This window comes from Amblyomma mixtum, chromosome 1 (assembly GCF_055824585.1).
Source record: "Amblyomma mixtum isolate Tamu chromosome 1, ASM5582458v1, whole genome shotgun sequence".
In the NCBI taxonomy this organism is placed as follows: domain Eukaryota; kingdom Metazoa; phylum Arthropoda; class Arachnida; order Ixodida; family Ixodidae; genus Amblyomma; species Amblyomma mixtum.
The window spans coordinates 273,647,436-273,662,058 of NC_143012.1; the positions used below are offsets into that span (position 1 = coordinate 273,647,436).

General features: G+C 48.2%; 1 protein-coding gene across 1 annotated transcript; it reads left to right on the forward strand.

The window, feature by feature from the left end:
• Positions 1–7,788: 7,788 nt before the first annotated feature.
• Positions 7,789–10,096, forward strand: LOC149371733 (uncharacterized). The gene is made up of 2 exons (XM_089585229.1): positions 7,789–8,019; positions 9,601–10,096. The coding sequence occupies exons 1-2, from the start codon at positions 7,810–7,812 to the stop codon at positions 9,709–9,711; spliced, it is 321 nt and encodes a 106-aa protein (XP_089441355.1). The 5' UTR covers positions 7,789–7,809; the 3' UTR covers positions 9,712–10,096.
• The last annotated feature ends 4,527 nt before the right edge of the window (positions 10,097–14,623 follow it).

Consider the following 14,623-nt stretch of genomic DNA (forward strand, 5'->3'; position numbering starts at 1 on the left):
TTCTCAACACCGACTTTTGAGTCATCCTACAATGACGGATTATTAGCAAATGCACTGCCTGTTACGCGTGGTAAAGCTTCGAACATGTGGCGTCGACTTTTGAAATCACATTTCTCATCACGCGCGGTGGTTTCCTTATGACAATGCGCAGACAATATTTGTTTTTCTTGCAGAATTGCAATGTAGTCCATGACATCGAACTTAAAAAATGGCGTCCAGAGAAAACCGGCGGATCTTTCTGAACGCACACAACACAACCCTTGTACAGGAAAAGCCTCTTGAACCCGCGCTAACGCGTACAAACACTTCCACAATCAACTTAGAGTTACTGCGGCAAAAAAAAAAAAAAAAACGGTGTACTACATGTAGGACGCCAGGCATATCTTCTATCTATCTCTATACTAATCATCAATTGAACTGCCACCTGCTACGGTGGGCAGTTTGCTCACAATCCGTTAGGCAGGTTTTGATGACGTCACAAGGTCACGTGACCTAGGTGGACCACCTTCCACCCAGCTCGTCAAGACTGAACCAGGGACCGCACAAACTGACTGACGCTGATTGGAAGCCTTAGTGCTTTCGCACTAAAAGTTAATGTTCACCTGAGCGCAGCCGAAAGGAAAATTAGCCGTGCTGCTTTCTCGATCCCCGCCTCCTCTTGTAGCGTATTTGCAAGTCCTGGAACCAGCGAAACTTCGAGCCATGGCACCGAGTGGTTCAGAGAACTTTGACATGCGCAGTGGTGCATGCCCGCGTCGCTGCCGCCCGTGTCACTGCAGTTGCGTGCTGTGCTGGACAGGATTTGTAAATCGGCCGCCTGGTGGTCGACCGCAATACCAAAGCCACACTACGGCGATCCTGGTATCTGTAAGTATTCAGTGCTTACACACTTCCTACACCTTTGCAACTCCGACTAAACTGATAGAACAAACGCCGCTCCCGCTTCCTGTTGCCAAGGTGCTGGCCACTCAGGTTTGCCTCTCCTCAAACGACGGTTCATTTTAGTCTGGCGGTGATTTCGGCTTTCATCTCCAAGACAGGGCAAATTTTAAAACCTTAACTGTTTTCTTCGTTGCCTAACATCACCGCCTTAATATTCACTTGAGTCCAATTAACATGAAATCCCGGGAGGTAGTCGTCATGCGAAACAACCTTATGGAGGTTTTAACGTCCCAAGGCGACTCAGGCTATGAGGGATGCCGCAGTGAAGGGCCCCGGAAATTTAGATCACCTGAGGTTCTTTAACGTGCACTGGCATCGCACAGTACAGTCTAGAATTTCTGAGTTAATGAAATGGGCTGGACAATCTTCGGTGGGCAAACAAGGAGTGTGTACTTTTCGGTTTCCCACAGGGCGTGAAAATGACAGCGATAGCAATACCCACCCCATGCGAGAACCCCAATTCCACCTGGAACACATGACACGTACGATGGGCCCTTTCAACTCGGCCCATTCTCCTCAAAAATCGGAATTTGTGCACCTCCACCCCCCCCCCCCCCCCCCTAAAGCGCACAACTGAAATATCTCTTTCCCTTGAGAGTGGTCCCATGCGCGAAGCTGACGAGACACGGGTATTCGGACTCTACACCCACAAACACAGACGACCAAACAAGACACTGGCCAAACTACGTAAGGTGGGGGACCAGATGTGCCGCACGGTCCGCCGGGTTTCCAACAAACACGGGGGTTAACGAAGTAAGGATCCCTTGCGGTTGGCAAGCGCCTTCATGACCAGTCGAATTCTCTATCTTCACCTGCGGAAACAAGAGGAGGATGCCCTTGAAGTCATCCTTCTCAAAATTATTAAGCGTGCCCTGGACCTTCCCATCACTACTTCAAATAGCCGTCTTATGGCCCTTGAGGGGGTGAATACTTTCCGGGAGCACCGGGAGGCGCACCTTGCAAGCCAGTACACGCGCTTTTCGCAAACGGAGTCAGGTCGCCGCCTTCTTGCTCGACTCCATATCCAACACGCCACTCCCATGGAAGACAGGTTTCACATCCCAGAACTGTGGAGACGCGCCCTCCATGAGCTCTTCCAGCCAACACATCACACGAACATCATAATGGTCGGTGCCTGGCACGAGCGGAGGCGCTAGCCCGACATTATGGCAACAAAACAAGTGTATACCACGTGGTCAATAGGTGATAGAGAAATGCGCAGAATATAACCAATCCGTATATATGGCCTTCATTGATTACGAGAAAGGATTTGACTCAGTGGAAACAACAGCTGTCATGCAGGCATTGCGGAATCAGGGTGTGGAAGAGTGTTATGTGAAAATGTTGGAATATATTTATAACGATTGCACAGCTACTATAGTTCTCCATAAAGTCAGCAATAAAATTCCAATACGGAAAGGTGTCAGGCAGGGAGACACGATCTCGCCAATGCTATTCGCCGCCTGCTTACAGGAGGTATTCCGGGGCCTGAAATGGGAATAGTTGGGGATAAGAGTTAATGCAGAATACCTGAGTAATTTGCGATTCGCTGATGACATTGCCTTGCTAAGTCACTCAGGACATGAACTGCAAAGCATGATCAATGAATTAGACAGTCAGAGCAGAACAGTGGGGCTAAAAATTAACATGCAGAAAACCAAAGTAATGTTCAACAACCTAGCAAGGGAACAGCAGTTCGCAGTTGGTAGTGTTGTAACTCGGGGTAGCAGAATCCCACCGCTGCCACCAGTTATTGTGGCTCGAGGTAGCGTGGCCAGTTGTTTCAACACCAAGGGGGCTCGTCCGGGATGAGGAATTGTCTGAAGCTTCAGATGGTTAGGGAATACGAAAACAAGCAGGTTTAATGGCAATAAACTAAGACACTTACTTACATAAATTTACAACAGAATAGCAAGGAATCAAAAGTTAGGAGTTCATAACGTCTAGCGTCTGGATGAGCCTATTACCCAAGGTTCAGAGCCATCGTGCTCACTTTGGTCGCAGGTTAAATAGCCCAAGGCTCCGCCCTTTCACCAGGCGGCAATTCATCGCGACACTACACAGCACAGCCAACGAAGACACCTGTGGTAGAGCCCACCCGTGGGCACTGGCGAGGAGGAAGCGTAAGGCCGCATCCCTGTAGCACTGTGTTGGCAGCTCGCGTCCATCGAACACAGGTGTGGCATGTTGACGTCGCAGACGCAGCTGCGCTGGCTTCCTCTGATTCGTTCCGGGTTTTTTAAAGACGAGGGGCACCCGTTTTTCCCCGGTCGTCGGTCCTTCTAGAAGGTCGTTGGCACCGAGCCGTGGGGTCATCTTGGGGGTCAAACGACCCGTCGAAATTGCCGCTACTGTTGAATCCACCACCGTTTCATCGCGGGTCTCAAGATGGGTCGTAACAGTAGCGAAGTGCTGGAAGTAGTAAGAGAATATGTCTACTTAGGGCAGGTAGTGACCGCAGATCCGGATCATGAAAGGGAAATAACTAGAAGAATAAGAATGGGGTGGAGCGCATATGACAGGTTCTCACAGATCATGAATGGCAGTTTGCCAATATCCCTCAAGAGCTGTATACAACAGCTGTATCTTACCGGTACTCGCCTATGGGGCAGAAACGTGGAGGCTAACAAAGAGGGTTCAGCTTAAGTTAAGGACAACGCAGCGAGCTATGGAAAGAAAAATTATAGGTGTAACGTTAAGAGATCGGAAGAGGGCGGAGTGGGTGAGGGAACAAACGCGGGTTAATGATATCCTAGTTGAAATCAAGAGGAAGAAATGGGCTTGGGCAGGGCATGTAATGCGAAGGCAAGATAACCGCTGGTCCTTAAGGGTAACGGAGTGGATTCCAAGAGAAGGCAAACGTAGCAGGGGACGGCAGAAAGTTAGTTGGGCGGATGAGATAAAGAAGTTTGCGGGGATACAGTGGCCGTAATTAACTGGCAAAGGACAGGGTTAATTGGAGAGACATGGGAGAGGCCTTTGCCCTGAAGTGGGTGTAGTCAGGCTGAGGATGATGATGATGGTGATGATACCACGTGGCCGCCTCTGGCACTCACCACGGGGGATGGTACGCGACCGCGGTAGTTCATAACAGCAACACAGTTAACGGCCTCACCTTCAGAGCCTGCAGTGCAACACAAGCAGAAAAGGTCGCGATTGCTCTCGCAGCCTCACATTCCGATTCAAGATACATAATCACCGACTCGCGAGGGGCCTGTCGGAACGTCGAACAAGGCTGCACTCCCTCCCTAGCCTTTCGAATCTACCAAAATTGCATACGGGATACGGACCCCGCACACCGTTACCTTATATGGGACCCTGCAGGAAACGCGGCAGCAGACGCAGCCGCCCGCGCGCTCTCTCACCGGGGTGTTTTCTCCTCCCCACTCGATCAGGAAACCGATTTAAATCTTGTCTATACCTTCAAAGATATTACAACCTACTATCAAGATAGTCATCGCCTTTACCCTCGCCCATGTAAAGGCCTGAAGAAGGCGGATGAGCGGCTCTTTCTCCGCCATTCTCACCATACATTTCTGTGCCCGGCAGCAATAAAACATTTTGACCCCTGCTTTAACGGCAGCTGCCCGCACTGTAGTGCGGTGTCTTCTGGCACCTATCACACGGTGTGGGCCTGCCCCTCCAACCCGGCTATTCACCCCATCCCCAACCCGACCCGGGAGGACTGGGAGGCGACCTTGCTCGGCTGCCACGACTTACAGCCGGGCGCGCCCGGGCGGCGGCCACCACCACTGGGGTCCACACCAGGGACCTCCACCTAGTGCTTGTAAGGATCGGTCCCTTATGGGCTGATCCATGCATGCGCACTGTCCTTTGTAATAAGGGAGTAAGTACTCATTGACGTCCACAAGAGCGCAGCCATACGGCCACAAGGGAAAGCTATACAGCTTTCACAGAAACTTCGTAGTTAAAGAAAAATTCGTCCTGGTCCGGGGTTCGAACCCAGGACCACCACTTCACTGGAGCAGTCGCTCTACCAATTGAGCTAACCGGGACGGCAAGCTTATGGTAGGGCGAGAGCGAATTGATCTATAACTCGAAGTGGGAACAGTGTTGACCAAATATTTTAGGGAAATCCCCCAAGGTGGAGTAGATTTTGTAATAAGGGAGTAAGTACTCATTGACGTCCACCCGAGCGCAGCCATACGGCCACAAGGAAAAGCTATACAGCTTTCACAGAAACTTCGTAGTTAAAGAAAAATTCGTCCTGGTCCCGGGTTCGAATCCGGGACCACCGCTTCACCGGAGCAGTCGCTCTACCAATTGAGCTAACCGGGACGGCAAGCTTATGGTAGGGCGAGAGCGAATTGATCTATAACTCGAAGTGGGAACAGTGTTGACCAAATATTTCAGGGGAATCCCCCAAGGTGGAGTAGATTTTGTAGTAAGGGAGTAAGTACTCATTGACGTCCACCCGAGCGCAGCCATACGGCCACAAGGGAAAGCTATACAGCTTTCACAGAAACTTCGTAGCTACAGAAACTTCGTAGCTACAGAAACTTCGTAGTTAAAGAAACTTCGTAGTTTCTTTAACTACCAAGTTTCTGTGAAAGCTGTATAGCTTTCCCTTGTGGCCGTATAGCTGCGCTCGGGTGGACGTCAATGAGTACTTACTCCCTTATTACAAAATCTACTCCACCTTGGGGGATTCCCCTAAAATATTTGGTCAACACTGTCCTTTGTATAACCCAATAAATGTTTTCACCACCACCACTGGCCAACAGGCGAAAGCGAGAGTTGCGGTTACTACGACATCAACGCTGTATACGGTGAACAGAGCTCCGTGTTCAAGTAAGGCTGAGTAAGTTGGAAAGTGCAGATCCCGGTTCAGGCATGCATTCTTAGAAGCGTAAAATTTAAGTTATTCATCGCCTTCTAAATCATCGTATAAAACCTGCCCTACACCGCTTCATCTAGCTAATGTATGCAGGTGAAAGCTCTGTGTGCGGCCGCTCACCACTTACACGATGTCCCTTGAAGAAGAATCATTGTGGCTGTCCACGGCTTTTGTGGATGGGAGCCTGAGCCAGCAGGCGTCCAGCGTCGTCCTAAACATCTCACATCCGTCGCGGCTATTACGATGTATGCAGTTTGTCAGTCGTTAATCAATTGCTTCTTGAAAAAGACAACTGCATACATACGTTCTAACAGAAAACTATGACAACTCCTGAGGGTGAGGTGTCTTTTGGTGTACTGGCAAAAATAGATAACTGAGCCAAACGCAGGGCTCTTCAACATTTCGGTGACAGGTCATCGCTTGGGTTTTTCATATCTTACCGTCGGAGCACCGAAATCTGTCGTGCGGTTAACGTTTTGTTATTCGAATATACCGAACCAAATACACACTATTATGCAGTGTGTTAGCTTCAATGGGCCATCTACATAGTGAGCTTTCATTAGAATGACGGAAAAACGCCCCAGGCTTCCATTCAGGCTACACTCGTTCAGCCCGGGGTTTTACCGCGGAAACGGCTGAACTGCGCAAATGCTTCTGCTAATGACCTCCATGGGCAAAACCGGTAATCGACACGCCGCGGGCAAAAATGAGGAAGTTACTGCACTCGGGCGCGCTTTCACCGAAATATGCGTTCCTTGTTGGAACAGCTGCAGCGGAGCGCACTTCTTTGTGTACACAAGGACGAAAGGTGCCCTGCATATATCGCGCCTATGTGGAAGTATACGCGAACCCAGATCGGCTGAGGTCGTTGACTCCGGAAGCTGTCGACCAGCATCGATGCCATACCAAATGCATCGTCACTACGAGACGCCATAAAGCTAGAGGCCGTCCGCCGTCAGCCTCTCAGACACTGCCTGCCAGACTGGGCGTTGTCGGCGGCGAAGTGCCATGGCAACTTGGAGCACCGTTGTCGTCTTGTCCCTGGTCTTCCTTCACCAGTGCCGTTCGTACAACTCCAACGTCACTCCTTTAAACGTGTAGACATTGAGTTCCTGACTACTAGCAAAGCAGCGTGTCTGTGCGGGTTAGGTGGAAGAAAAAAAGCCTTGTGCATTAACGGAAAAAGGTCGTGCTGTTAACAATGCTAATCCTATACTACTATTACGTGTACACTTGCTATCATAGTTTGTTGGCTCAGTCAGGCTTAAGATTTCAGCTTTCTTCAAGGAAAATTATCACGGATTTCTTCGCAGTTCGGTTTCAAAGCATTGGAAAGTTAGCCTCTGAATGAAAAGTACCACTCGCCTTGTACGTATCCCAGAGAAATGGCAAGTTTCAGCAGCTTTATCTTTCAGACTGATTTACCTGTCTGCGGCGATTAATGAAAATTTTCGGCTGTAAAGCTGAAACTCTGCGATGCAGTTGACATTGCTAATTCCAAAAACCATTCGCCCATGTGGACAACCTTTTTCCCACTATAGCGAGTATTAACGCGGCATGAACGTGCGTTCCTCATCCGCCGCGGTCGTTTTCTCACCGAGAAATCTGAAGCGCTGCGTAATCACCTAACCGACTGTTTTCCGTCTTGCTATGCCTACACTCGTTGATGATGTTGTACTATGAAAGATTTAGCGCCTCAAAACAACACTCGGACTATGAGTAACGCCTTAATGTTCGGCTCCGAATAATTTACACCACCTTGGGTTCACTGACGTGCACTGACATCGCACAACAAACATGGGGCCGCCGCGCCCAGCATTCTTTTCTGTGACGTTAGGATCAGTAACGCCAAAACCACTGAGCAACCGAGGCGGATTCTCTCGTTGAAGAGACAGAAGGGTAGATTTTAGCGCTAAAGCAGCGGCTGCAATGCCCCTGTCTCAGTGCGAGCAACAGCCAGTAAGAGAGACTCGTCATTTACCACCGCAGGCGGCGCCACCGAGAGCGAGATGCTGGCCAACTTCCGGCGCTGTCAGCGCGTGTGCAACCGCGTGCTCAGCAACACCAGCCTTCTGGGCGTCGTGGTGGGTGTGGGCGAGAACCTGCAGAACGCCACGCAAACCGTAGGTACTGGCATCCGCGGGGGCATCCAGGGCGTCGCCACGGGCGTCCGCCAGGGCACAGCGGCCGTCGTCGAGAACGTCCGCAAGAACATACAGGTACATTTCTATGGTCCGTGTTATACTTGGCCGACGTGCCTAACTTTCTTCTCCAACTGCCAAGGTTTTTTTTTCTTCTAAGGCGGGGGGAGGGGCAAAGGGCCGAGTTCGCTACCATTACTTGGTTTGCTGTGCGGGTGACGCCGGCCGAGATGTAGCGTATGAATGGTTGTGAGGCAGCGTGTGTCTGTGTGCATCTTCTTTGAAGTGAACGCGGTTTGTCTGCTCTGCAGTCATGTATGAAGAATCGAACCATTTGGCCCCAGAGTTCGTCTAGCTGAGGTAACGAATGAACGGTTTCCGCTGCTCGAGTGAGGTTTCCCTGCTTCTGTCACAATATGATGATGATGTTCAACAAAAGCATAGCAACAAAAAGTGTCTAGATTTAAGACACATGTATGTGTTCATAGAGCCAAGATAGCTGTAAGCTTAAGGAAACCGGGAACTCAAAAAGCGCCTACCATCTGCAACACATGTGTAGAATATTCCCCAAATAACGCGTGAGTGAAATCATATTAGAGCCTAGAACTCTTTCGCAAGCGCCGTATTCCACTTTCCGGCTTTTTGCGCTCCAGACTGCAGCAGTGATTTGTTCTAGAGACACCCACTGCAGAAGGCGCAACCCGCGGAACGCCGCAGACATGCAACATTAGCGTTGCCACGAAGAAAATGGAACCCCCCACAGACAGAAACGGCAGCCTCGGCAGCGCGTTTTGTAGGAAGCATTCGGTGATGCAAAGCACGTACCACTCGTGTTTGGTAATAAACGCAGGATAACGTGTGCATGGCTGCCTTAATAAAAATATCCTCCGTAAATGTTCTCTTTCATGAATACGAATGATAGACACAACAAGCGGGTGAATACGCATAAGTAGAGCACAATCTTCGTCGAAAGCACGCAGACCACCACGGCATTTGCTCAGCTTTGCACTGCGTCCGCTCTCAGCCCAGTGCTTCAAAAGGCGAGAAAAACTCTCGTCCTCATCTCTCCGAGGATCGGAAATAAGGGCTGAGCCAAATTCAAGATGGCGCTGGCTGAGCTGAGCAGCAAACTATAAGCAAACCATGTGGCCTCATGCAGGACTTTTGGGCGCCGCTGTTTCACCGTCTGTAACAACGTTAATGGAACGTTGGTATGTAATGCGTTCACTGTGAGCCCCCTTTTGAACGAAACAAGGCCTCCTGGTAAAAAAAAAAAAAAATCATCGCCAGGAAGGAGGTAATGGTGTCTCTTCGTGACGTCATCCTACAAGAAATTACATAATGTTAATGGATTGTTCTTTCGACGTCGCCTCGAGACGCATGCAAAGGAATCTCATTGTTTTGATCATTTTCCGACGGTTGCGTGGATCTAAAATTGTTAGGTATCAGAATGGTAGGAGAGGAAAGGATAGTGGGGAAAGGAGATAGAAAATTTTGCTGCGATAGTAGAACTGCTGCTGGCCCAAGTCAGGGCTAACTGGACATCAGTGGGAGAGGCGTTTGCTCGGGAGTGGATGGGACTTTTAAGCTGATGGCGACAAAAATATGCGCAAATGTGAACGCTCTTGTCTTCTGGCCGGCATCCGGCGACGAACGCAGGCCGTCAGGAACGGGATACGGCCCTCCAGATACCCGGAGGACGACTACAAGGACAGCAGTCCGGCTTTGCCGCAGTCCGAGGAGCAGCTGTACGTGGTGCCGGCTCCGTGAAACCTGCACCGCCGCCAGCAGTATAGGACAACACCAAGCTTGCGTCTTCGACCAAACAACGCCGCACCTCACAATTCACGTGCTAATCCTCGCCTCTGTATAGAATGCACAATCATCGTATAGAGAACGTCACACCCGCTTATCGCTTTACCCGGGTTGTGCATGACACTAAACTGTTTGTACTGCTAGGCATCAAGTAAGCACACAAATTAGAGCAGGCATTGCTGCTGCAGAAGTTTAACGCTCAGGAAGCTCGGGGAGGCAACTCCAGACCGATACATTCCCCAATCTTTACAAACGAATGCCCGTGGTACGAAGACAGGCCTGATACATACCACATAACATGGGGATGTAAGGGCCCGAAACCCCCGGATATCGCACACGTAGAACGAAGGAGCAATGGGAGACCTCTATGCTTAGCTCGGAGCTTGATCAGCAGCGCGCACTCGTTGCGCAGGCTAGAGGGCGGCCGAGGCCAATAGAGTCTTGAAATGAAGACACCACCTATTGTATATTTCTCTTCGAGTCTTTTACTTTCCTCGTCAATAAAAGTTTTCTACTACTACCCAGTCAACCACGGATATCCGTGGTACGTACGATTAAGATCCGAATCTCCAGTGCCAGGTGGGGGTGGGGATGTCCGTAGGGCATGCCTACGGACGTCCATATCCGGACATACGCACCGGAGATTCGGAGTATGTCCGAAGGACGTTCGCTGTCGGATGGCTGGCGGATATCCGCGGACGGATGTCCGACGGGTATCCGTGAATATGCCTGTAGGGATCTGAACTTACGACATCACATACATATTTTGTTTTTCCTCACATAAAAAAAAATTAAAAGAAATTCTATTTTGCAAACGACAAATTCAGCCGATCAAATTTCCATACCGGCAATTAGTTTTATATTCGGATTAATCAGTTAACATCACTCGATTATGGTGCTGATATGAAAAACCTGAATTAAACTAATTGCGTGACTTTCTGAGATCAATGCGCTTTTCTCTTCCAGCATTCCGCCGAGGTAACCGAGGCATGCTGCCTTACATGAAAACTAAACTTAACGGTGCACGACAGCGCGATCTTTGCGTAGTTTTTCGTCGCATCGTGCTTCTTTCGAACTTTATTTTTGCTACAGTATGCGGTTTGTTTGTTCTGCGGTTGCTTGGCTGTGCTATAAATGTGATCTATCACCTATGCGCTCGACAAGACCTTCTTCTGCACCCGAAGCTGCCGTGAAATAGCTCCGGCGCCGTGCTGCACCTGATTCCTTGTTGCCTTGGATGAAAGAAGCGGTGTGTTATAACTTGCAAGTAAGTAACTGTGCTTCAAGATTACTTTGATGATGTTGCCGTGGGATGAGCGAAGTGCTGTAGCATATTATACTCACTTACACAAATTAGTTGTTTGCACTGGAGGGGAAGTTACAAGTACGATTAGATAGCTGCCGCAAATGTGTTTGCCCGCGTTCGCGTGTCTGTCGCGAAGCTCCGTAAGCTAGTGCATCGCGCCTCTCTCGTTCTACACTACGAACAAAAATTGATGGTTTGGTTTGGTTTATGGGGTTTAACGCCCGAAAGCGACTAAGGCTATGAGAGACGCCGTAGAGGAGGGCTCCGGAAATTTCGACCACCTGGGGTTCTTTAACGTGCACTGACATCGCACAGTACACGGGCCTCTAGAATTTCTCCTCTAAAGAAATTCAACCGCCGCGGCCGGGATCGAACCCGCGTCTTTCGGGTCAGCAGCCGAGCACCATAACCACTGAGCCACCGCGGCGGAAAAAAAATTGAGACGAGGTGTACACATGCATGGTGTGAATATTAAGGCAGTTGTACCTAAGTTCTTAATTGCGATAAAACAACGCACGAAAAGGATAATGTCGGGACTGTGTGTGTTTCGCAGTAATTCGCTACTGATTTCTTATTTTCTTACTGTCTCTGCGGTGCGGTACAGGTAGGTTCAAAATAATGTAAAATTCGTCTACCATCACAGATTATCGACTTGTTTCAACGTTAGGCTTGTCAAATGGACGTTTCCAGCCATCTACTGCACAGTAATTTTCGCTGTGCAGTAGCAGTGTTTAGAAAACTGAAGTGTTCTGTTAAATTTCCGAACTTCAGTTACACGTTGTTCACCTATTTTCTTATCGATGCGTACTAACTGCAATGAAACCATGCAGTGCATTGGTGTAGCTTTGTCAAACATGTTCATGCCCATAGGGCTCAGTGCTGAGCAAGGTAACGGTCCATATATGGCACACATGGAGTTTTTCTTCCTCCATGATGGCACACCTAGAGATACATATCCCTGGATTGTGAGCTTACCTCTCTTCCTTACTCCTGTGGATCATCAGACTTGTTGTTAGTGCCGGCTGGGTGCTTCATCAGCGAACCTTGTGAGCGGGCTTGTTTCAACAAAGGCCATGTTTTGCTGCATCATGACGTCTACGTTATGTTGACAAAGTGCAGTACAAGTTGCTCTCTCATATTTTATTTCCTTGGCCACGCAGTACGAATGTGACTGACATATTGACCTATAGTACCTCAGAGTACAGCAGCAGCTTACGGGTAAGTTTGAACTACGGTGCAAGTTTCTTCCTCTCATATGATTGATACTTTCTTTTTCTTTGCTCTGTGCAGTGTACTTACACAGTGGTGGATAAAAGTTTTCGGGATGCAAGTTCTTGGGAAAAATTTCTGTACTATGCTGTTAGCCAAAGCAGTTTAATGAGGGGAGATAGATGTTCGAACTTATTCAAAAGTTTCAGCTGACTGCCTAGTGAGGCAATGTAAAAATAAATATTTTTCTGGAAATCCACATCCCACAAACTTTTCTCTATGACTGAGCCTTGTGTTAACCACTAAGTCATCAGGTAGCTTGCAGGTGTGTGTTAAGGATTCCTATTCTCACTCTTGAATTTTTTAGACCTTCAGTATGGATATGTGATTGCCTGTGGGAGTAGCTGTAGTGTCTTGCACTGCAAACACATTGTTCATGCACTGGCACAAAACTGTTTGCAGTAGGGTGTATCTCTTCTTTTATGTTTGCAGTGTTTTTAAGCAAAATATATTGCATTTCAAGAAATATTTTCACCTCCGTTGGTTACTAAGAGTTGTGCAAGGTTTAAACTTGTTCTTGTAGCTACAGATGCCTAACCTTGAACTATTTGCTGCAGAAACCGTCATAATGAAATATATGTACAGCCTGAGGAACGCTGCACTCCTTACACACCTGCCCATCACCTCTGAATACATGAATGGATTTTATAATTTGATACAACTCAAGAATGCGGTGGCGAATGCCTTCCATCAAGTGGCATTGACCAGTTAGTTCTCAAACGTCTTAGTTATTTCCTTAACGTGAAATCCCAGGTGGCTGGCATGTACCTCCGTGAAATGTGATTAACCGCCACATCATGAAAACCAGTTGACCGCATTGGCTGGAGGGCTTTTGTTGAGGGGCATTCGCTGCTGCATTCTTGAATTGCATCCTACTATAGTGCCAAAAGTTCATATTAGATGAAGGGAACATACCAGCCTCTGTTATGTTCCACTACTTCTTCACAAGCTTCCTAATGAAATGTTCTTGCGTAACGCGTGCAAAGCTGTTAAACTGTCTATTTTCAAATTCTTCCAGCCCTAACACCACTGATTGCAAATTATCCCATGCCGATTTTCTTCGTGCCTTTACAAGTCTTTTTTTTTAACTTCGTAGCCTGTTTGAAAATTTATCGTCATTATTACTATTTCAGTAATATGCAGGGAAACATAAATGTGGTGTTATCTCTTCTCATGCAACCGGTGGAAAAAAAATTGCCTGCTCTCGCATCTTTGTCTTTTTTTTTCAGACCTTTGCAACCCGAAGGTAACATACCTCTGCAAGCCGTAGTTGGCACGGTGACATTGTAGACTACTAGCTTGATTTTGTTGTGTGCTATATGCATTGTAAACTCTTGCGCACCTCCTATCTCACCAGAGTTGCATTAGTGTGTGGCAGCAAGGCTGGAGAAACTATGGGTCAAAATTATGCAATTCTCTTGATATTGTCTTTCATTAATGTTTTTACTTACAGTATCTCGCACTTAAATATTTCCTTAACCTTTCAGTAAAAGTATTCTATTTGTGTTTTGGTTTGTTTTTCAGAGCATCCCTTTTTGAAATACCAAGTTCAACCATGAGAGCACTGCCTGCACACAGAAACCCTTCCTATTGCATGGAACTTCTGCCAGTGTGACCAGCTTGAAGAACTTCTCTTGAAGACTGAAAGCAGCTTTAATGTCATTAATAAAATTGTCATCAATCTGATACATTGTGCTTTCAGGTCACATGTCCGATTTTGGGCATTTTGTGAGGTTTCATACAAGCTCATCGGAACTGCCGGATATATTACTGGCTGCAGTCACAAGGCCTGCTCCATGAAAGTGCAGAAAGCATGACAAGCGAATGGCCTCATTAGATCCGCGGGGGATATCCTCGGATATCCGGATCGGACGTCCGTGGGAGATCGTTGCAGTTACATATGTACCTCCGTCGGACGACCGTGGGAGATCCGTCGGAGATCGGCGGATTTCTTGCGGATATCCGTATATCCGAAAATGGCCGTACGTCGTACGTCCACCGGATGTACAGTGGTTGATTGGGTACTACTAATTCCTTCCCTCACCGTCGCCCTCACGAATTTTCATGCGCCGATCCTCCCTCGCCTCACCAAGTGAAATCCTCATGAGGTGAGAGTGAGGACGCCCTCATGAGGGTTTGCCGTCGTGAGGATGCCCACTACTGTATAGAACACGAAAACAGGGCATAAATAAAGAGCGTTTATCTGATAACTCGCGGGGAAATTTATTACTTTTCGAAGCTAGGACGGGGGTTTTGAGAACGAAACGTACAGGTCCAAATTTGAAGTGGATA

Bases quoted from the DNA above. Each gene is read 5' to 3' on its own strand.
- LOC149371733 (XM_089585229.1), top strand. From the start codon at position 7,810: ATGCTGGCCAACTTCCGGCGCTGTCAGCGCGTGTGCAACCGCGTGCTC. The intron at 8,020-9,600 runs GTACATTTCTAT...CGACGAACGCAG, and splicing joins ACGTCCGCAAGAACATACAG to GCCGTCAGGAACGGGATACG.